This window comes from Lutra lutra, chromosome 13 (assembly GCF_902655055.1).
Source record: "Lutra lutra chromosome 13, mLutLut1.2, whole genome shotgun sequence".
In the NCBI taxonomy this organism is placed as follows: Eukaryota; Metazoa; Chordata; class Mammalia; order Carnivora; family Mustelidae; genus Lutra; species Lutra lutra.
In genome coordinates, this window is record NC_062290.1 from 11,467,940 (window position 1) to 11,488,930 (window position 20,991).

The window sequence follows — 20,991 nt, forward strand, 5'->3', positions numbered from 1 at the left end:
AAGAAACCAGCCCACTTCCCCAACCACATGGCAACCTCGTTTCAGAGGCTCGTAATGCCATGAGGAAGGATGCTGCTCTAGAGTTCGTAATATTCCATTTCCAGCACGGTCCAGGACAACTTTCCAGAAAGACTGGAAATGTTCTGTCATCTCCCCTGTCCGATACAACAGCCACTCATTACATGTGGCTACTGAGCACCTGAACAGTGGCTAGTGTGCCTGAGGAGGTGACTTTCTATTTATTAGTCAAAGCAGACAGCTGTGGCCAGTGGCTATCAGACTGGACAGTGCGGCTTCCATCACTAAACTCCACGCTCGAGAGGAGAGGTAAGGATTTCTCTCCCTGGTGGTGGTGGTGGTGGTGGTGGCAGGGGTGGAGTTTGGGGGGTTTGTGTGGGAAGCTGAAGAAAACTCACACCAGAAGAAGAAGAAAACAACACAGGCTGGCGGCTTCTGAAACAAAATGGCTCCCTACCTCTTTATTCGAGGAGGCCTCCGCGGGGTCGCTGGGGTGGAGGGGTGTGCTCGAGGACTCTGCACCCAGCGGGGAGGAAGTGCCAGGAGACGGAGACTGGAACACAGCAAGGAAAGGACACAGTGAGTGTCTGGGGACTCGCAAACACCCGCAGGGGCAGGGTCAAGAGGAGAAAGCCCAACGCAAGGGCACAAACACTTCTACAGGGAGAAAACTTGCCAGAGGAGCCACCAACGGTACCTAAAAGGCCTGGGTTTTCAGCGCTTTCTCTTAAATTCCCGCCATGTTTTCAAAGGAATCCTTGAAAGCTCAGCCATTACTTTTCCTCCTTAGGTCAAGTGTTTAAACAGAGCGAAAGCTGAAGTTGAAGTTCCCATTGAAGTTCCAATGGGAACTTCAAGCCCTGAATGAATAAAGCTAATGGGGAGACACAAAGGTCTGCGGTTTTTAAAATTCTTCTCACAGGGGCGCCTGGGTGGCTCAGTGGGTTAAAGCCTCTGCCTTCGGCTCAGGTCATGATCCCAGGGTCCTGGGATCGAGCCCCGCATCGGGCTCTCTGCTTAGCAGGGAGCGTGCTTCCTCCTCTCTCTCTCTCTGCCTGCTTCTCTGCCTACTTGTGATCTCTGTCGAATAAGTAAATAGATAAATCTTAAGAAAAATAAAATAAGATTCTTCTCACAAAGACTGTGGGTACTCGTTGTCTTAATAAAGTCACCTGCCCAAGAGGACCTGGAAATGACAATGTAAAAGCGAAAACAGGGATTTTCAGAGGCGGCTGGGACTGGTGACCAGAAACCAAACCACCTGTATTTCTCTCGTCCTGATTTCAAGCATTTTTTTCTCAGTGAATCCACAGGTTGTGGAAAATTCAGAGAAACGTCAGCATCCAAACAATGGCTTGACCTCGGCTGCTCTTGAAACCGTTCAAAAGTCCTTCATTAAATGCTCTGTTTGGAAACAGGGTTAGAAGAACAGATGTGGAGCATATGGTCCCCATTGGGCGTGTCACTGCCTCGGGTGGTGGCCCAGGCCGGCCTTGCTGGAAGGGAAGAGGAAGCCCCAGGCCGGGGCCTGACACACTCACTGAATGAGTGGCCAAAGCAAGCAAACGGGCACAACAATGGGCCTGAGACGGGCACTGGAAACCCTCCCCGGCCAAGACCCAAACATTTCTGCGTGCCCCTGCAATCCTGAGAGGTGAAGGGAATCTTCAGGAGAGCCACAGGGATGCTTTGGGATTCTGTAGCGATGGTCCTCTGAGAGCAAGCACGCACGGCTTGTGAAACCTGACGGAAAGGCCTAGAACAGAATCTGTGCAAGCATCTGTTCTCTGAGCAAGTGTGGCGATGTGCGGGGAGCTCTGTCCTGGACGAAGGAAGCTGAGCTACACCCGTGGCGGCTGAATCTGTTTCTCATGTCCTGCAACTGGTCCCCGTGGGGAGGTTGAGGCAGAAACTTCAGCTGAGTACCTCCACGGGGAAAGGTAGAATGTTCCACGAAATCAGTCGTGCTGAGTTGGAGCGAGGGCATGCTCATAGACAACGGGGCCTCAATGAGCATTATGGGAAATTCTAAAAAACATAAATCTTTTTCAGAAAGTCTGAATTATGGGAAAATGCAGGGGGCACCAAAGGAACTGAACGATGGGGATGTGGTGAAGGGCTGCTTTCTCCACACTGAGATGCTGCTATTCCTGTCAGGCCTGGGTTTGTTTTCTGTGAGCCCCTGTATCTGATTCTGGGCAGGGAGGTGAGGACCAATGAGTCTCTTAATTGCTCATGTGTGGACATCGGCCTCTCCAGCATCAAGCCAAGGGGATGGGCGTGGGTAAGAGTGGACATAAGGACCCCAAGCCCCACAGCCCCTGGATGGAAAACAGCCCTGCACGCCTTTAAAAAAAAAAAAAAATCACACACAGAATTTTTCATTTGGCCCCCGAGAGAGTGGAGGGGTACTGGCTGAGTTAGCTCTGTTTGTTCTACTCAAACACAGGCAAGTGAAGTCCCATGACATTTCAGCACCTTTACATTTTCCCAGTTTTTCAAATTTGAAGAGCTTCCTTAGATAGTGACATCTCTCCATTTCCCCCCAAGTCATTTTCTCTGTTGCAAAGATGTTAAGGGTTTGGTCCCTGGGAAGCTAGGATGGCTGGTTTTTCTTTAATTGCTTGGTTTCAGGGCACCTGGGCTCAGTGGGTTAAGCCTCTGCCTGCGGCTCAGGTCATGATCTCAGGGTCCTGGGATCGAGTCCCGCATCGGGCTCTCTGCTCAGCAGGGAGCCTGCTTCCCCCGCCCCACTCTGCCTGCCTCTCTGCCTGCTTGTGATCTCTGTCAAATAAATAAATAAAATCTTTTTAAAAACCACAAAACAAAATTTAAAAACATTAAAAAAATTAATTGCCTGGTTCGAGGACTGTGTAACACCTTCATTAAAAAAAAAAGGGGGGAAAAAAAAACCTTTCTAAAGTTCCCAGCAGTTCTTATTTCCTTATCTAACCACTTGCTATCACAAATCTAAATTCTAAAAATGGATTCTCTGCAACACTGAAAACATCAGGTCGTCTCAGGATGATGCGGAAGGCAGGTTATCCAGACAGTAGGCTGTGACGTGGAAGGGGCAGGTCAGACTTCACAGTGAGGCTAAGTGACAAGTGCCCAGTACCTGCCAGGGAGCCCCAGAGAGGAGGGACCCACAGTGCCCTGCATCAGGGACCACGTCCCCTCAGTGCTCCATGCTCTAGCCTTCTGCATGCAAATGAGCTCATTCACTTTTCCTTCCACTTGCACGCGCAGTTAATGACCTCCTTCTGGAGAGTTCTCCCGCACTCTTGCCCACCTTCACTGCTGAATCTGAAATCGTGAGTCTTGCTGAAGCGTTCTCGGACTCTATTCACTGTCCTGTTCTCCCTGATGGCTCGTGTCAGGTTTTGTAATTATCTGCTTATGTGTGGGTCTCCCCTGCCCCCGAACTCTTTGGCAGGGATCTTGTCTTAATCATTTTGGAATCCAAGTGCCTGACCGTGGGTCTCATAAGCAGCGGGCCCTCGGCAAACCTTTGCTGAGGAAATGATTTCAGAGTCGTTTCCAGCTTTACATATTTTCCAACCTGTGGAAAGCAGGGCAATCATGGGTAGCTTTCATTCTTGTTCAGTGGTCAATGGTAAGCCCTTTTCTGATAGCCTTCTCGTGCTCTTATGGGTGGAATGCTAAATCTGCATTCTGAATGAGAAAAAAGGGGTCTTTGCCTGCAAAGATCTGACCTGAGCTCCAGCAAAGCTCTCCTGAAGCTCAAAGCTGTATCCACATAAGGACCCCAGACGTGGGAGCCCAGCCCTCCCCACACCACTGCTGACAAAGTCAAGGTGGGCAAACAGCCCCCAAGGTCCCTAAGCAAAGTTATTAGCATCGATTCATCTACAATGTCGCTTTAAAAGCCCTTTGCCCCTCCCCTCCAGCTTCCATATTGCCATACTCCACTCAAAAAAAGGAAACAAGACCAGAAATCTGAGAACACCTCCTCCTTTCAGAGAATGTACTGGAGGCAAAGTTTAACTAATAAAATATGATACACAAAGGAAGTCATTATCACGTATTTCCCCGGCTGAAGTCTCACGCCTGCTGGGTCGCTGGCTGCGTATTCAATTCCAAGGAAATGAGACTAAGGACAGGAAGCAAGTGTGGGCTTGGGCATTCACTCCGTGCCACACGGGGCATCTAGTAGGAGGCATCTACAATGTCCAAAGACAGCTCGGCAACTCCCTGTCCTGGTTAATCACGGGACGGCTTCTTGAATTGCTTGTCCTCTGCAGACTGTGTTCTAGCACATTCTCCACCAGCACAGTCTCAGTTTTACGGCCAGAGCTCCGGCGCTCCACAGAGCAGGGCTCTCAGCTGTAAGACTTCAGTCCGTCAACGCCAGGACGGGAGATGACAGTCCCGTCCTTAGGCCAGAAATGGACTCGGGATGCAGAAGCATCCAGAGGGAAAGCCAATGTCTCATTTTATCTCCGATCAAACTGTTCGAGGGGCCAATGCTGTACTAAGGGTGGTAGAGATGAAACAAACATCTCAAGGAACTTTTCGGCCGTCCTTGCAGGGAAGAGGAGCAGGGCACAAATAACTCTCGTCCACTTACCCCTTCAACGGACATGTCCGTGCCTACCTCTGCTCTGCATATTGGCCCAAGATACCAGGAGGAACGAGATGGGTCCTGTCCTACATGCCTTTCCAGGTGATGGGCGTAGGCAGGGCTGGGACAGAGGGCTGTGGCAGGAAGAGTCACCCATACATAGGACGTAGGATGCAAGGCCGGGAGGGAGCAATTCGGCTGGAGGGGAGAAAGGGGCGTATCAGCTTTATGGGTAGATGAGTCAATATGTTATGGTGAATCCCCAGTGCTTTCCGGGGAAGGTGATACTTCTGCTGAATCCTGAAAACTTCAGTATTCGTGGCGCAGGATGGGATGAGGAGAGGGAGGAAGGTTCTGGAAACAGAGCTGCGGCAGCGGAGCTCTGAAGGAAAGCAGGGGTTGAGCTGAAGGGCAAGGACAGGTCATCTGATGACAAGCAGCCACGTCTATTCTCTGCCCAGCAGGTGGGGTTTTCCTGGTGGGTCACTGGCCTGTTGTCCTCAGTGCAGAAGCTCAGTCTGGGCACTTAGTGACTATTTCCTCAGCTGAACTCAAGATCTAAAGGATGGAGAGAATGAGTTGTCACTTTCCGCTCTTCCTGTCCCGCCATCCTTTCTGCCCTGCCACCTGCACGAAGAGATGACATCCTGGAAAAGTCGATGGGATGACAACGAGAACACCCCGCACTAAAGGCAAAGGGGTCGCTGGCTCTTTCCAAATGGATGGTGTTCTTTTCGGAAAGGCCTACAGACGGAGTGCAAAGCAGTGACTGGGAGAGACATAGAGAGATCTTGAAAGACTCCTGGAGACATTTGAGTCAAAAGACAGAAAAATATGAGTTCCACCAAGACTGTCATTCATTCATTTCACATGGGAATTCTGACAGCATGCGAGGAGGCCCAGACCCCTGCCTGTGTCCAAGGAGCCCCTGGCTCAGCAGGGTAGACAGACATACAAATACATACAAGGTGGCCTCTGGAAGCAGGGGTCACAATGACACAAAAGCAGTCACTACTGAGCAGACCACTCACAATGCTGGTGTCCACTTAACAGTCCCCCACCTCCAACCTGAGCATCTCCCCAGCCCACGTCACTGTCAGGTGGTCTCTGTTGATGGCTGGGACCGTCTGGGGTCACGAGGACCAGAGCAAAACAAAACAGAAAACCAGGAACTTGCAAACGCACTGCAGAGTACAAGTGCAAATATCGCCAAAGTAAAGAGAAAGCAGGATTTTAGAAAGTTGAAGTCGGCCCAGTTGGAGGACTGCTCACACCCGCCACAGGTAGCTGAAGAGACGACAAAACAAAGAATGACGACACTAGAGGTGCTTCAAAGGAGCGTGACTGGAATATCAAATCATTAAGAGAGGACCTTGCGAAAACTGCATCAACCCTCGTGTTTTTGCTGAAACTGTCCTCTTTCTGATTGGAAGGGGCCCTGCTGGTCATGCTGCAGAAGTCACAGTGTGACCTGAAGAAGGCTGTGCTAGTGTATGACTCAAGGGTTCTTTCTCAAAAAAGTTACAACTTCTCAAATCAATACTCCTTTTTTGTTTTAAGAATTCACATACAGGGCGCCTGGGTGGCTCAGTGGGTTAAGCGTCTGCCTTTGGCTCAGGTCATGACCCCAGGGTCCTGGGATCGAGCCCCGTGTCGGGCTCCCTGCTCTGTGAGAAGCCTGCTTCTCCCTCTGCCTTTTGCTCCCCCTGCTTGTGCTCTCTCTCTCAAATAAATAAATAAAATCCTTTTTTTTAAAGAATTCACATGTTAAGTGAAATTATAACCTGCATGTTATTAGTCATAAATAAAACTACTAAGCTTATGTTTATAATTTTTAATACTGTTTTGCAAGATAAGGTTCTAACCAAATCCCTTCCTTCCTCCCCATTCTGGTCCTCATTTTAAGTGGATTAATTTTATTTATTTATTTATTTTTTAAAAAGATTTTATTTATTTATTTGTCAGAGACACAGAGAATACAGGCTGGCAGAGTGGCAGGCAGAGGCAGAGGGAGAAGCAGGCTCCTGGCGGAGCAAGGAGCCGGATGCGGGACTCGATCCCAGGATGCAGGGATCATGACCTGAGCCCAAGGCAGCCGCCCAGCCGACTGAGCCACCCAGGCATCCCAGTGGATTAATTTTAGAAGGTTTACGTCTGCAGGGTTCCTTCGAACAACCCTGCCTGCATGATTAAGACGGGACACAACAGGTATCCTGAGAGGCATGAGCAGGATCCGAGGAAGAGCAGGGAGGAGAGGCGACCTGCAGAGGCTGGGCAGGCAAGCCTCCGGGCTAGTGAACACAGATGCCATTCCTGCCCCAGTACTGGGGATTTGGAAGACCCAGGAGCAAAGCTTGTTGGTTGGCGGACATAAAAACTCACTCAGCTCCTAAGACACAGGATCTGGTCTTCAAACCCACCGTGATCTGGCTTTCTAGTACTAGAGTCCATTTCCAAAAGTGCCATGTGGTTTCAGGGAATACAAGTTCCATTGCTCCTTTGAGAAGGGCTGGGGTGTTTTAAGCTTAGAGCGTGGCCGGACAAGGAAAGCTCTCAAGGTCTCAGGACAGTGAGCTGCTGCAGCCCTCCAGCCCCAGCATCTGGACGACCAGGGTCTCAGTTCTGCTCTCCCACTCCCAGCTCTGACTCTGGCCAGTTACTCATCATCTCGGATCCTCCCGAGAATTGAGGACAACAGTCACCACCCACCACCGGGGCTGGTGTGGGGACTGATCGGGGACGACGCACACGGGACGTCAGCTCAGCGCCTGGGTACGCACAAAGTACGCACAAAGCCTCCCACCAGCATTTGACGAGAGTCTTTGAAGATTCCAACAGCAACAACGACTTCAGGCCACTGGGGAGAGTTCACAACACGTACCCACGGGGATGGCTTCCTCATCTCCTCTTCCTGCTTCTTTCCTTACTAAAATTTTACTCAGGGATAAAATTAAAAAGCACACAGAAGACTCTCTAAAACCCTACTATAAAGACTCTAAATTAATTTATAAGCCCCAAGACTCTTAGTGGCGTATTGGTAAGAAGAACTCATTCCTGGCCACGGCCGGGGCTAGGTACAATGACCGTGCGCGTTTCTGGCATGCCCGCTGTCTCCCATCCGAGAATGGGAGGGTATTTTGAAATATGAGGGCTGAGAGTGATGCTATTCTGGTGACGAGGTTACAAAAGAGAATCAGGTGCATAGGCAAGCGTGAATTTGCAACACTGCCTGTGCACAACCACCACACACCAAGATCCTCTACTGTGATGACCTCGATTAAAGGCTCCGGCCGGCTCTGGCTATAACCTTGACAAGTCCCAGCACATGCTGATCCTTTCCTCCAAGGAAACTCAGTGACAAAAGTTTCACAACGAAGGGTAGGAGAAAATAATCCTTTAGGAATGACACAGCTTTACCACATCTATCTGGGACTGAATTATTTAGTAATTAACCGTGTCCCCCTCAAATTCACACATCAAACTCTAGTCTCCAGGAGGACAGTATGAGGAGGTGGGGCCTGTGGGAGGTAATTATGTTGGAGGGTAGAGCTCTCCTGACGTGATTAGTGCCCTTACAAGAAGAGACACAAGAGAGCCTGCTTCTTCTCTCTGTTCTCCACCATGTGAGAATGTGGCAAGAAGGATGCCATGTGCAAACTGGGAGGGGGTTGGGTCTATACCAGGAGCTGGCGGTGCTGGCACCCCGCTTTCAGACTTCCCAGGTTCTAGAACTGTGAGAAGTACATTTCTGTTGTGTAAGCCCCTCACCCTATGGTATCCTTCTTATGCAGCAACCCAAACTAAGATAATCAGACACTTTTTCACTAAGTACCTACTGCCTCTCTTTTTTTTGTACTGAAATGACTCTCATTTTTTAAAAAAGATTTTATTTATTTGAGAGAGAGAGAGTGCGAGAGAGCATAAGCAGGGGGAGCTACAGAGGGAGAGGGAGAAGCACGCTCCCTGCTGAGCAGAGAACCCAATATGGGGCTCGATCTGCGGACTTTGGGATCAAGACCCGAGCTGAAGGCAGACGCTTAAATGACTGAGCCACCCAGGCCCATGACTCTCATTTTAAAAAACACTGTAACAAGCTCTGAGCAGGATACTCCTCAACTGAAAAACTGTAGTGGTTCCTGCTTACGTTTAAAATAAATCCTAGGGATGCCCGGGTGGCTCAGCAGGTTAAATGTCCAATTCTTGATTTCAGTTCAGGTCACCATCTCAGGATCATGGGATTGAACCCTACATCAGCCTCTACGCCCAGCTTGGAGTCTGCTTGAGATTCTCTCTCTCCTCTCCTTCTGCCCCTTTGCTGTTGATGCGTACTCTCTTCCTCTCTCTCTCTACATAAACAAGCAAAATCTTTTTTTTTTTTTTTTTTTTTTAAGAGAGAGAGGTAGTGAGAGAGGGCATGAACAAGGAGGAAAGGGAGAAGCAGGCTCCCCACTGAGCAAGGAGCCTGATGCAGGGCTCGATCCCAGGACCCTGAGATCATGACCTGAGCCAAAGACAGATGCTTAACCAACTGAGCCACCCAGGTGCTGCAAGCAAGTAAAATCTTAAAAAGGAGGAGGGGAAGGGGGAAGGAGGAGGAAGGGGGAAGGAGGAGGAAGGAGGAGGAAGGAGGAAGAAGGAGGAAGAAGAAGAAGGAAGGAGGAGGAGGAAGAAGGAGGAAGAAGAAGAAGAAGAAGAAGAAGAAGAAATTCTAGACTCTGTACCTAAGCACTCCAAGGTTTAGCCTTAACTTCTTAGCTATTTTCCCGTCCCAGTTCTCCTCCACCATCAAGCCAAACTGAGCTGTTTTCTGCCTCTTGTATCAAACCTGAGCGTTTCTGGGCAAAACCTTTGTTCATGCTCTCTTCTGAAGTGCACATGTCCACCAGTCTCCAAAGGCTCATTTCCAATGTTACTTCTTTTGTGGAATCTTTCCTAGTCTCTGGGTTGAGTGGAAGCCCTCTCCTATGAGACTTGCTTGGGTTCTACTGGTGCCATTCTTCTGTACATCACTTCCTCCCTTAGGTTTTATTAAAATATAAATACTATAGAATAGTTTGATTACAATACTTTGTTTTTTAAAAGATTTTGAGACAGAGAGAGAGAACATGCATGGGTGCACATGATCTGGGGATCTGGGAGGAGGGGCAGACTCCCCGCTGAGCAGACAGCCTGATGTGGGACGCGATCCCAGAACCCCAAGATCATGACCTGAGCTGAAGGCAACCACTTAACTGACCAAGCCATCAGGTGCGCCTACAATACTTCAATAAGCACTATGAAGGCAGGATGTGTGATTCATGAACTTTTTCTTCTTCGAGTGCTTAATACAGGTTCTCCATAAAATATACAACGGGGGTTTAATAAATGTGTTGAGCATATGGAAGGATGCATGGACATCAGTCTTTTGTACCCAAAGAGAAAGGAAAAAAAATATGTTTATACACAAAGTCAGTTCTAAACCCCTGGAGCATTGCCCAGACGTGCTCACACGGATTTCGGTCCCCACGTGCAGATCACGGGCTCTTGGTCATGGTCTGACTCCTTCCTGGTCAGACATCGCTTGCTAATTATGCATCCTCATGTGAGCGGAACAGTAATGTGGACCCAGCGAGAACAAGGGATCTCAGAGGTGGCATTTCATACAGACTGTAATCAAACACTTGGTCATTCAATTCCTTATGAGCCCGAACATTCTGGTTCTATACCGAATTTCAAAGGTGAGTTACCTGCAATGGGCTACGGTACCTACTCTGTTCCTTCTGGCAAACTTCTGTTTTGGGACCTGTGTGGGACTTCTCTAGTTCCGGCACCCCTGAAGAGCTTTTCCCTTATGCATCTTGGGTTTATCCAGCTTTATCCCCTTTTCTCAAATAAACTTAGACTGTTTTCCTTACCAATAGAAGTCATTTTAAATTAACCCTATTCCATGTTAGAGTGATAAAAAAAAAGAGACAAATATATGATTAAGTTTTTCTTGCTGCAAGATATATTTGTGCTTCTGAAAATTGAAACAGGTTAAGAAATCCGTAATTATTCACTCTCGATTCAAACTGTATTATCAATGCACATTTCTGTTTCCTTAATGTGGCGAAATAGGAAAGTTAGTATAGACATTGTAGGAGCATAATTATGTCATTAAAATGATAATAGCCTGGGCCTAATGAAGTGTTTTATATACACATTTATAATGGATTCAATTAATACCAACCGAACATTTGGAGATAACTGTCGGTTAAAATATTCTAACCATTTTCACTCTCTGTCTTCCCCCCCCCCCCCGGGGAAGGGGGGAGGTGTCCTCCCAACGCCGAGTCCCCACGTTGCCACTGCAGTGATGGCAAGACCTGGACCAGTTAGAGCCCCAGAGAGCCTTGCACTGGGCCAGTCTCTTCACACAGAGGGGCTCTTACTGTCCACACATAATTCATTTTATTACCATCCACAGGGCCCTAAACTTCTGAAGCCACGAGCTCAGATGATTAAGAAAAAAAAAATCTAAGTTAACTATCAACCAGTCATTGTTGTCAGCGGAGCTCACTGACCAGCTGATAAAGCTGATCTGGAAACACAGGTTATCAGTTACCCCTTGAAAGGGCCTCCCTGTGTTTGAAAGGCAGGACACTGTAATGGAGAAATTCGGGAGTCTGTGTCTCATCTCCCCACTGGGGTCCTGCACTACCTCTCCCAGACCTCCAGACCTGAGTTCCATAAGAGGAAAAAACCACGGTCCCTTTTAGCTTCTGTAAGAGATGCAGCTAAGAGCACACGGTCTGCTCTAACGACTCATTACCTACTAAGAACGATCCCAGTGCCACTCACAGAAGGCCTACTGTGTGCCGGCCCCAGACAGGGTGCGCGGGGCCCATTCCCTCACCTAGCAAAGCCATTCCTAATGTGCAAGGCACCAAGCTCCCTCATTGTCATCAGCATGTTGGAAGCAAAAGACACAACACAGAGAACAAAATTGGAAACTAAGGAGCCCCGACACCGCAACACTGACGGAGGGAAAGCAAAGAGGCCAGCGTCCTTCTACCTGATCGAAGCTCTCTTGGGCTTCCAAGCAACAGGCAATCCCGGCTACATTTGCTCCCTCCCTGGGTAATGCCCACTCTCCCCTCATCCCTCCTGCTCCATCCCCATATTCCTAGGATGGAGGGACGTGCTGAAGATTTACAGGCTGACAGCCCCGGGAGAGGAAGACTGGAGCGAAGGGGGAGAGGTCGTTGTGAAGTCCTAGGAGCCACCTACCTCTTCTTCGTGACACTCAAACTGGTACATCCAAAAATTCTCCATCTTTCCGGAGGCTGCTTGGGGAGCAGGACCAGCCCTGGTGCATCCACCTGTGAGCTGAGGCTAACTCCTGACCTCAGGGCCGGGCTGGTGGGCTGTTTCCACTGGTATCCGATGCCCTCAGTCAATAATGCAACTTGTAACAGGAGAGAGGACCACCTCCCGGGGTGTCCGAGGCATCCGCGTTAACCCCTTGGTGTCTGAAGGGCCCCGGCAGTTGTGCGTCACTGGTCGGGTCCAGTCACCTGATGTTTGGGAGAAGGGGCCGGCCTACCCCTTCTGGCAGCAACGCCTCCTATTTCTGGGGAAAATAAACTCGGTTCTGAGGTGCAACCAGAAACTTTCACACGCTCTAAACTCTGCTGCGTTTATAGAACCTGTGAAAAAGCATCCAGCTCATGTGCAAAGAAGGGGTGGAGGCTGGGAAAAGGGGGTTGTCTCCCAGCCTGCGTCAGAGTGCACCTGGGCCTGGGCTGCGAGTTTAGGGAACACGGTGGCCACACAGGGCCGGCGCCCCTGGGGGTCAGGACCCTGGGAGTGGACCCTCGCCACTCTTTGGGGTTGCTGAGTGCCTCCAAAGTCCTTGCATTGTGCTCTGAGTAATGGGGAGATGGCAGGCGAGCCATACAAACACAAACAAGAAATCTGTCCCCAGAGCCATCGTGGTTTGACCCAAACCAACACGTGATCCCAAACTGGGCTCAGGGGCTGGAACATAACCATGGGCCCTTGGCAGAGGAGAGGAAGGTCAGCCCGCCCCTCCTATCATCTGGGTCAGTGTGATGCACTTCCTGTAGCTGTGGGTCCCCATTCAAGGGAGCCCCCTGCAAAATGGTGAGCGGGGAAGCAGACGGTCCAGCCGGCTCTCCAATACTTTCTTCTTCCCGTTAACTATTTAGAAGATAGAAAATCTCTGCGTGTTGAGTCTCAAGTCCAGTTTGAACTCTCCCTACCTTGGAACTCTCCCCAACTTATGGGAGAAGCCATTTTTCCCACTGTCACTTTAAAAAAAAAAATTAAATTCACATGTAATGTATTATTAGCCCCAGGGGCTAATTATTAGTCCCAGTGTCACTCTTAAAAATGGCTTTGGTTTGGAGTCATGAACCCCGAGATCAGGGGGCAGCCCTCAGAATCTTCCTGCTGCTGTGGAACGCTTAGAATATGTTCGGTTATTAACCAGAGAACCACACATGAGACTTAACATCAGACAATCCACGGAGACATCCGCTAGGCCTTCTGGAAAGTTACAGAAGGTGTCTATACCTAGATTCCTGTTGGCACAACAGAATTCAGAATTCTTCCCTTCCCTTCCGTGTTCAATCAGCACCGGAGCCCTGCTTAATTATTCACCACGGCCTTCTCCATTCCTCGTCAATAATGGATGACACCGGCCACGGAGACCAGCCGCAGCACGGCGGGGGCTGAGATGGGCGCACAAAGCATTGGATCCACACTCCACCCCTGAGGGAGAAGTCTGGGCACCTGATGACAGTTGGCCTCCGGGGCCGTTCTCTCCCGCGTGGGTCTCTTAGCCCAGCGAGACCTTTCAGTTCTGTGCCTCTCAGCCTCCCCTGTGTCAGAGCCTATAGAAAAGTGATAGAAGCGTACGACACACTGGGTCAGCTGGAGAGGACCCAGAGCCCCACATGAGGCTGCTGGGCAGGAAGGCAACATGCCCGATGGCCCTGGGTCACCCCCAACCCAAAGTCCACGGGGAGCATCAGGACCCTGGATGAGAGTTCTGCCCTGACGTATGAAGGAGTCTTTGTAACAAGCTCTTCTGACCCTGGCAGACCCTTGGGACCACAGTGACAGTCCTCTGCTTGTGAAGAACCCACGTGGGCACGCGTTCCTTCAGGACGATCCGTCCTGCACACCCAGGCCCCTTCACGCCACGTCGGCTTCACACTCTGCCGGTCCCTTCAGGGTCACTCGATCTGCCTATTCTCTGCCTATTCTCAGCCAGACAACAAAACTGAGATGGCCGAGGAGGTGGGGAGGGCTGACAAGGTCAGCTGGGGGCCGACCAGTCAGCAACTGCTGTGTCTTCAGGCTTGAAGCTCACCAGCCCTCCGCTGGCCCAGGACGGACCCACAACGTGGTGGGCAGGCTTCTCCGAGAGACCCTGGAGTCCTACCTCCTGGTGTTCAGATCCTGTGTAATCCCCTCCCTGGGCAGGGAGCACTGGCTAGGACCTTAGTCCAAGCAATAAAATGAAGCAAAGGCAACAGGCTGTCCCTCTGTGACTGTGTTACAAAAGACTGTGACAAACACCTTGCCGTCAGCCTCAAAGGCCTTCTGACCTTGCCCGCTTCATCAAGCAAGCAGCCCCGTAGCAGAGCACCCACGGGGCAGAGACCCAAGACGCCTCTGGCCAGAGGTCAGCTGGGAACAGGGCTCTCGGTCCCCCAGCCCATGAGGACCTGAAGCCTGCCAACAAGCAAATGACCTTGGGAACAGCTCTCTCCCCAGTACAGGCTGGAGGTTACCACAGGCCACTGACGGTTGACTGCAGCGTCGGAGAGACCCCACGGCCAAGGCCCAGCCAGGCCATGCCAGTGTCCTGAACACAGACACTGGAGATCATCACTGTGGCTCATTTTCGGCTACTGCTTTGGGGCAGTTTGTCAGTCAGCAGTGGACAGCTAGACACTCTACGGGCCTTCAGAGGAAAGGCCTGGGAGCGGAGGCGGCTTGGAGGCCCGGCTGAGGGCTCACCAGAAGACGAGTCCCGAGTAGATCCTACACTCTGCACGGGCAGGGTCTGTCTGTTCCAGGCAGAGTGCGTGTTTCAGTTGCTGCTATGCCCCTGGCATCTTGTTCAGTGCCTGACCCATAGGAGGAACTTAAAAATATTTACTGAACGAGCAGATGAGAAATCATGAGTCAGAGTTTCAGTCCGTGACCGGGGCCAGCGCCCGCAGCTCATTCTAGTTTGCTAACAAAATGCAGAATAGCGTCGGTTTGCGGCAAGGCCCGATTTCTTATTCACAGACGCTGTCCTGTATGTAGCTGGTGCTTAATGAAACCCGAAATTGTGAGCAAGGGAACGGCTGTAACAACTCAACCCAATCATTGTGTGGCCCGTTGCGTGGAAGATGGTTGGAACACATTTATTCCTTTGACATCACCCGCTGAAAGTTTCCTCTTGGCTCTGAGGCCTGCTTGGGGAACCACGCTGGGGCCCCTTTTTGCTCTCATGGCAGCAGATCCTATGTTCGAAGGTTATATTTTTTGGATGAGTCTCTGGAATGTGGACCTGGAAGGTCTGCCAGCGCCCCTTTTTTTGAACACATAAAAGAACAAAGTTGGCTTTAACGGCCAACACTGGGATGAATCCTTTCCACGGCAGGCCAGGAGGATGCTCTTAGATAAGGAGGCTTCGAGTCTAGTCCTTTCCAAGCCACATATGGGGGCAGAATTGAGCGAACTCTTCAGCACAATGTTCCCCCATCCCTCCCTATCATCACTCCCTTCCCTGCACACCAAGACGACACTGCTTCCAGCCAGGGATTTATCTGCTTGGGGGGGACCAGGCCTCCACAGAACGTATGTTCATCCTAATGTCTGTCCACCTGACTTCAGATCCCATGTCAACTCCATCCCTTGCTATCCAGATCTGGAAAAATTAGGGCTGGCCAGAGCTCCCCGAGGAGGTGAGGACCGGCAGAAGGAAACCTCTCCGTTCCAAATACATCTTACGAGGAACCTTCAGGAAAACAGACTCCTTCAGTAGCGGACCAGTTCTTTCCCTTGTCCTTGTTAAGCTTGACAAGACAACCACAAGGTCAACAGGATAAGAAGCTGCTAACAAGTCTTAATGAATTAGCATGTGCACTTGACCTTGGTCAATAGTTTCTTAGCAACAGTTAAAAAAAAAAATCCATGAAGGCTGATGCTGATTTCAAGGCAAGGGGGTTGGGGAGAGAGGGAGAGAGAGGACAGGGAGGATGTGAGGCCAGAGCGTCTCTCCACACTCACTATGGCACCTTTCTGAGAATTAAAGAAAAAAAAAAAAGGCACAAAAGTGCACATGATCAGGACTGCTGTTAACGTCGAAATTCCACATCCCAGGATTTGGGCATTATTTCCTTCTTGGCAGGAGTGGCTGGTTTCTGACTAGGAAGTGTTAGTGCTCAACTGTCTTCCTGCCTCAAAATGCTTTCTCTGATCCATCTCTGGAATGGGGCTTGCCAGTAAAAGGCAAATGTTATCCAAAGGGGGTGGAGGATGTTGCCATTATTGTTAAGCAGCCGTCCGGTGAGCTAGAGAAATAAGGGGGACAGCACTGCACTGTGGGGGGACGCAGAGACCTCGGGTTGCTAGGAGGGCTCTCATAGCACTGAGTGTGGTGGGAAAGCAAAGGGGTGGGCCAGCCCAGACAAGGTGAAGGAGAAGGGCTGCTACGGCCAGCTTCCTCCAGCTCACAGTCTGCCAAAGGCCAGTCCTAAATGCTTAGTGAGCTCTGACCTATGAAGGCAACAAAGGCACCACACTTGTGATCTCACTTCACATTTCTGCAGAGGACTCCAGGTCTGCGAAACCACGTTCTCTTGAGGTCACTCTGGGGAATCAATTGAGCTCACTGTGCTGATGTGGAGGAAAGCAAATGACCAATTCAAGGTCACTGCAGCAGGTCAAAGATTTACACATAATAAACACTTCCTGGTGATTCTGCATGTGTGTGACATGCTCCTGATACCAGAGGGTACGACACGGTGCCTTCAGTGGCTAATGGTGAGTGAGAGAGGCAACAGGCCAACGCCAGCAAGGAGGAAATAAGACAGTAAATAATTCCATGTTAAAATGTCCTCTGCACTCTAACTGCCTGGTTACCAGTTTCGACCAGGCCTCCTAAGTACTGATGCCAAGACCCAACCTCCAGAGATTCTCATCAGAATCTTGGGACTCATCTGTGTAGAGAGCGGAGCCTCGGTTCTACTGAACAGGACCGTGATCTGGACAGAAGAGCCTGTGTGGTAAGGGGTGTGGCATGGGGACAAGTTTGGGTAAAGAGAAGTAGATCTGGAATTTGTAAATGCAAGGCCAGCAGGTAAGGTGAGCTCAGGTGATGGGGATGGGAATCCTTACTCGCCAAAGGAGTCATCTGGTCTCAGTCCAGCGGGATCTGTCTGGTCAGGCCTGGAATTTACACTAAGAAATTACCTTCTGGGGGGAATCTCTCTGTCTTTGCCCAAGATGAAGAGAATTAGACATCTAGGCTGGTTTGCCTCCCTAAAGCTCTGTGACATTTGTCAATGACTGTGAAAGGCAGGCTGAGGCTCCTGGGTCACATGACCCAGACATATTCACCTATTTTGTCTGGGAAACTGAGGCCCAAATGTCCAGCCCAGCTCTGAGTCTCTTTGGATCCATTTCTAGCTTGTTTGGTTTTTGGTATCCCACTGGCAGGGCCTGATCAGCTCAAGTCGTCAACGAGGCATGCCCAGCAGGGAGCCGAGTGCCTGTTTTTCTGACATCCTCTCGATGGCTACGATCAAGAGAGCGGCCAGTGAAAATTGTGTTCCACAGAAAGTGGGCCGAGAGACTGCATTCTGTATTAAGAACATGCAGCCAGTTACCCTTGTAATGGGAGCAGGTCTCATTTCGAAGATGATCACGTCTATAGATAAATCACATTTCATAATTCCCCATGACTCCATGAGCCCGGGGTTTAATTGGGTTACAGCAGAATTCAATTATCTACGATGTATCTGTTCCTCTCCTGCACCTTTCCATCCTCCCCTCTGCAGCCCCAACCCGCTTATCAGAAAATATCGAGAGTGCTCGGCGGGGGGAGCTGACAATTTTTCTAGAGACTCCTGGGAAGTCTCCTGAGCCTCAATTTATTAAGCGATCATGTCAGACACATGGACCACAGCCCTGTGTGCTGCATTTCTATCTGGGAAGTGATAACCAATTTCCCTCTGGCTAAGTCATTCTTTTCCTTCCTCGGTGCTTTTCCCTATTTTCGCTGCAGCTTCACATATGCACGGACAAGTAAGACAATCCATTAAGAAGTTGAGAAAGATTCCTCCTGGAAGTGGAGTCAGGTGAAGAGAAAAAGATTGGAGCCTGGGGGTTAAGAGAAAAAAAAAAAAAATCAATCCTCCCATCACTTACTTTCATTCCATGGAGCACAAGGTCCAATCAGAGACCTTGCCTTCCGCTGTGCGGATCATTGGAGAAGTTTGCCTCGGTGATTCCAACACAGCTCTGATCGGAGGTCAGAGGGAGACACCCCCTCAGCCCTGTAAACAAGGCCTCCCTGGGTCAACTCTAAAAGGGAGTTAAATAATCAAAGATAATGCTTCAAATCCAAGGGGAGAGAGCGAAAGCACACACTCTTTTATCTCTTTTTCTCCCCCCACAATTGAAATGAATTATTTGCTCTCCAAAAGGGATTTCAAGGTCAACGCAATGTAATAATAATGTGTAATAATAATTACACTTTCCCAAAAAATTACCCTGATCAGATCCGGACCCTCCCCGGTCATGGAAAAATGACTCCCCTTTTTGTTACTGACAACTAAGTACGAGTACTTAGAGCATCACTCCCCATCGGCCGGGAAAGGACAAGTTGCTGCTGACCCTACGTTTCAGGATGGGTCATGGGACGTACTCCGGGAAAGGAAGGCACCTTGAACACATTACATTTTTAAGATAGAAACCATTACCCGTGGGGTGCCTGGGTGGCTCGGTCGGTTAAACATCCAACTCTTAATTTCAGCTCAGGTCATGATCTTGGGGTCCTGAGTTCAAGCCCCGCGTCCAGGTCTGTGCTCAGTGCCCAGCGTTCACTCAGGATTCTCTCCCTCCCTCACCTCCTGCTCCTGCCCTGCTCCAATAAATAAGTTAATAAAATCTTAAAATAAAAAACACAAAAAACCCAAACCCATTAACATTGCTAAGCATACAAACCCGAGGAGTCAGCCCGGCCAGTGAGCATCCTTCCCACTGCAGGCTAGTACGCCTGCTGCCCTCCTTCCCATACATCTTCGGTGGCTTCCAGACCCTAAGCCCAGTGCCGAGATGGGATCCACAGATCCGGAGCTCTTCAGGTTTTTCATCGTTGGGTGCAAATCCACGTACCAATTAGAGTTCTTCAACCTTAAATCAGCCTCCGCCTTGACCCACTTTTTCCTTCTTTACTCTTCTGTGTGTGACGTAAGGCAAACAGAAGTGTGCAAGCTTCACACACACACAAGCACAGCACAGAGGTACAATGAGAACTTCACAACCCGCATCTTTCCACGCAGCCTGGTCATTTTCTATAAATCGTGCACATAATACCCAGAGGTGTTAGCTTCTCTTTCTTAAAGAAAACAGACAGTAAGAATGAGTGGATGATCTCTGAGCGATAACAATCTTTTCTGTTTTTAAGTTAAGGCAAAGAAACACATGAATATAGTCAGAAAAGTCAAGCTTTTGGCAACAACTCAAGTTTGTTCCCCTCCTCCTCCTCCCTCCATGGTCTCATGGCCAAGTCTTCTAGAGTCCCTTCTGGTATTTACTTCCACATTCATAAGCCGTGTGTTCCCGAGGCCTCACCTTGGCTTTTCAAGTGTAGCCATTATTTCTTAGCGTCTCTAAAAGACCAGGGTTCAGGGGCGCCTGGGTGGCACACTTGGTGAAGCGGCTGACTCTTGGTTTTGGCTCAGGTCGTGACCTCAGGGCCGTGACATCAAGCCCTGCGTGAGGCTCCTTGTGAGCTCAGCTTGGGGCCAGCTTGAGATTATCTCTCCCTCTTCCCCTCCCCTTTGCACACTTCCTCTTTCTCTAAATTTTTTTAAAATTCTAAAAAAAAAAAAAATAAGTAAAGACTAGGATTTACCTCTTTTATATTATACCTTTCCTTATCCTTTCAATACCGTACTTTTTGGTTCATCAGTGTTCAGGTGTTTGCATTCTGAGGACGGCGCATACGTTCCTCCCTGGTGAGACACAGGCCTCGTATGACCGCATTTCCTGCCCGGGGAACAACTGTTTGAATGAGGCAAATAACTGTACTGTTTCTCTATTTGCTTAGTTTTCCGCGTACTGATCAATAATTTATGCCGAACTCTGCCAAAACAATCGAAGATTCCTCTCGGTACAATATATGAGGAAATCTCTCACTTCCACTCTGTCGGGCAACCGTCTAGGCTCTGGTCCACACTGGACTGGCGGATGCCCTGTCCCTCCACGCCGCTGTCACCTGGGATCTCCTTCCCACTCTTCCCACTCCTTCCCACCCACTCTCGGGGTGTCTCTGGCTCTCTCCTGTGGGGGATCCCCCATTTCCTGGAGGAAATCTTCTTTCCTGATTTATGCTCCCATTTTGGGGGAGCAATCCTCTAGCAGCTCCCTGAGAAAAGGTGCACGGGAAGGAAGTTCCTGGAGCCCCGTGTATCCGAAAACATCTTTATTCCACCTTTGCCCTAAACCGGAAACCAGACGTCCCAGTGTCCAGTGCTGTTTTGGAGAAGACCGACACCGCCGGGATTCCTGATCATGTGTGACCTGTTTCTACCTCTCGGCAAGCCTGCAGGCTCCTCTCTTCCTCCCGCCTCTTCTGAAATTTCTGGGGGCCTTTTTTACTTCACGGTTCCAGGCACCCAGGGGAATTTTGCACCAGGTAATTCTCCGGTCTTTTGGTGCTAGGAAACAGTCTTTCATAATTTTTCATTTTATCTGCGTTCCTACTTCCTTTTCATCCTTTTGCCTTCGTTGTTCTCCTTTCTTAAAGATTCCCTCAGCTCATTTCCTTCCTGCTGAAAGATTAAAAACACTTTGAAGTTGTGCTGTCACATTTTCTAGTTAAAAAATTGGCAGAGGGGATGTGTGGCCAATTTGATGGCTCCCTTGTCTTCTCCTTTCTGAGGATACGAAGTGTTTTACTGCTTCCTCCTGCTCGGAGCACTGCCTTTGTTCCCTCAAGTTCATCTTCCTGTTGTTCTGTGTCTTTGCTGTTCACGTTATGGATTTTCTTCAGATGTTTGGGGATCCTTGGGGGTCCATTCATATCGAACAGTGGGTCCCCAAAAAGCCCAGTGGAAGCTTCACAGGAGGCAGGAACCTTCGCCATGGAGTGATCAGGTGGGGGCCCCAGGTTG

The 20,991-nt window shown here is 49.7% G+C and overlaps 1 protein-coding gene across 5 annotated transcripts in view; it reads right to left on the bottom strand.

Annotated features, from left to right (window-relative positions):
* The window catches only part of APBA1 (amyloid beta precursor protein binding family A member 1), a 193,809-nt gene that overhangs the window by 37,044 nt on the left and 135,774 nt on the right, over positions 1-20,991 (bottom strand). For 4 of the 5 annotated variants that reach the window (XM_047698774.1, XM_047698773.1, XM_047698775.1 and 1 more), the window contains exon 3: positions 476-571. The exons of the other annotated variant lie outside the window; for it this stretch is intronic. In XM_047698774.1, coding sequence (XP_047554730.1) covers positions 476-571 — 96 coding nt within the window. The remainder of the gene's footprint in view (positions 1-475; positions 572-20,991) is intronic. 5 annotated transcript variants of the gene reach the window in all.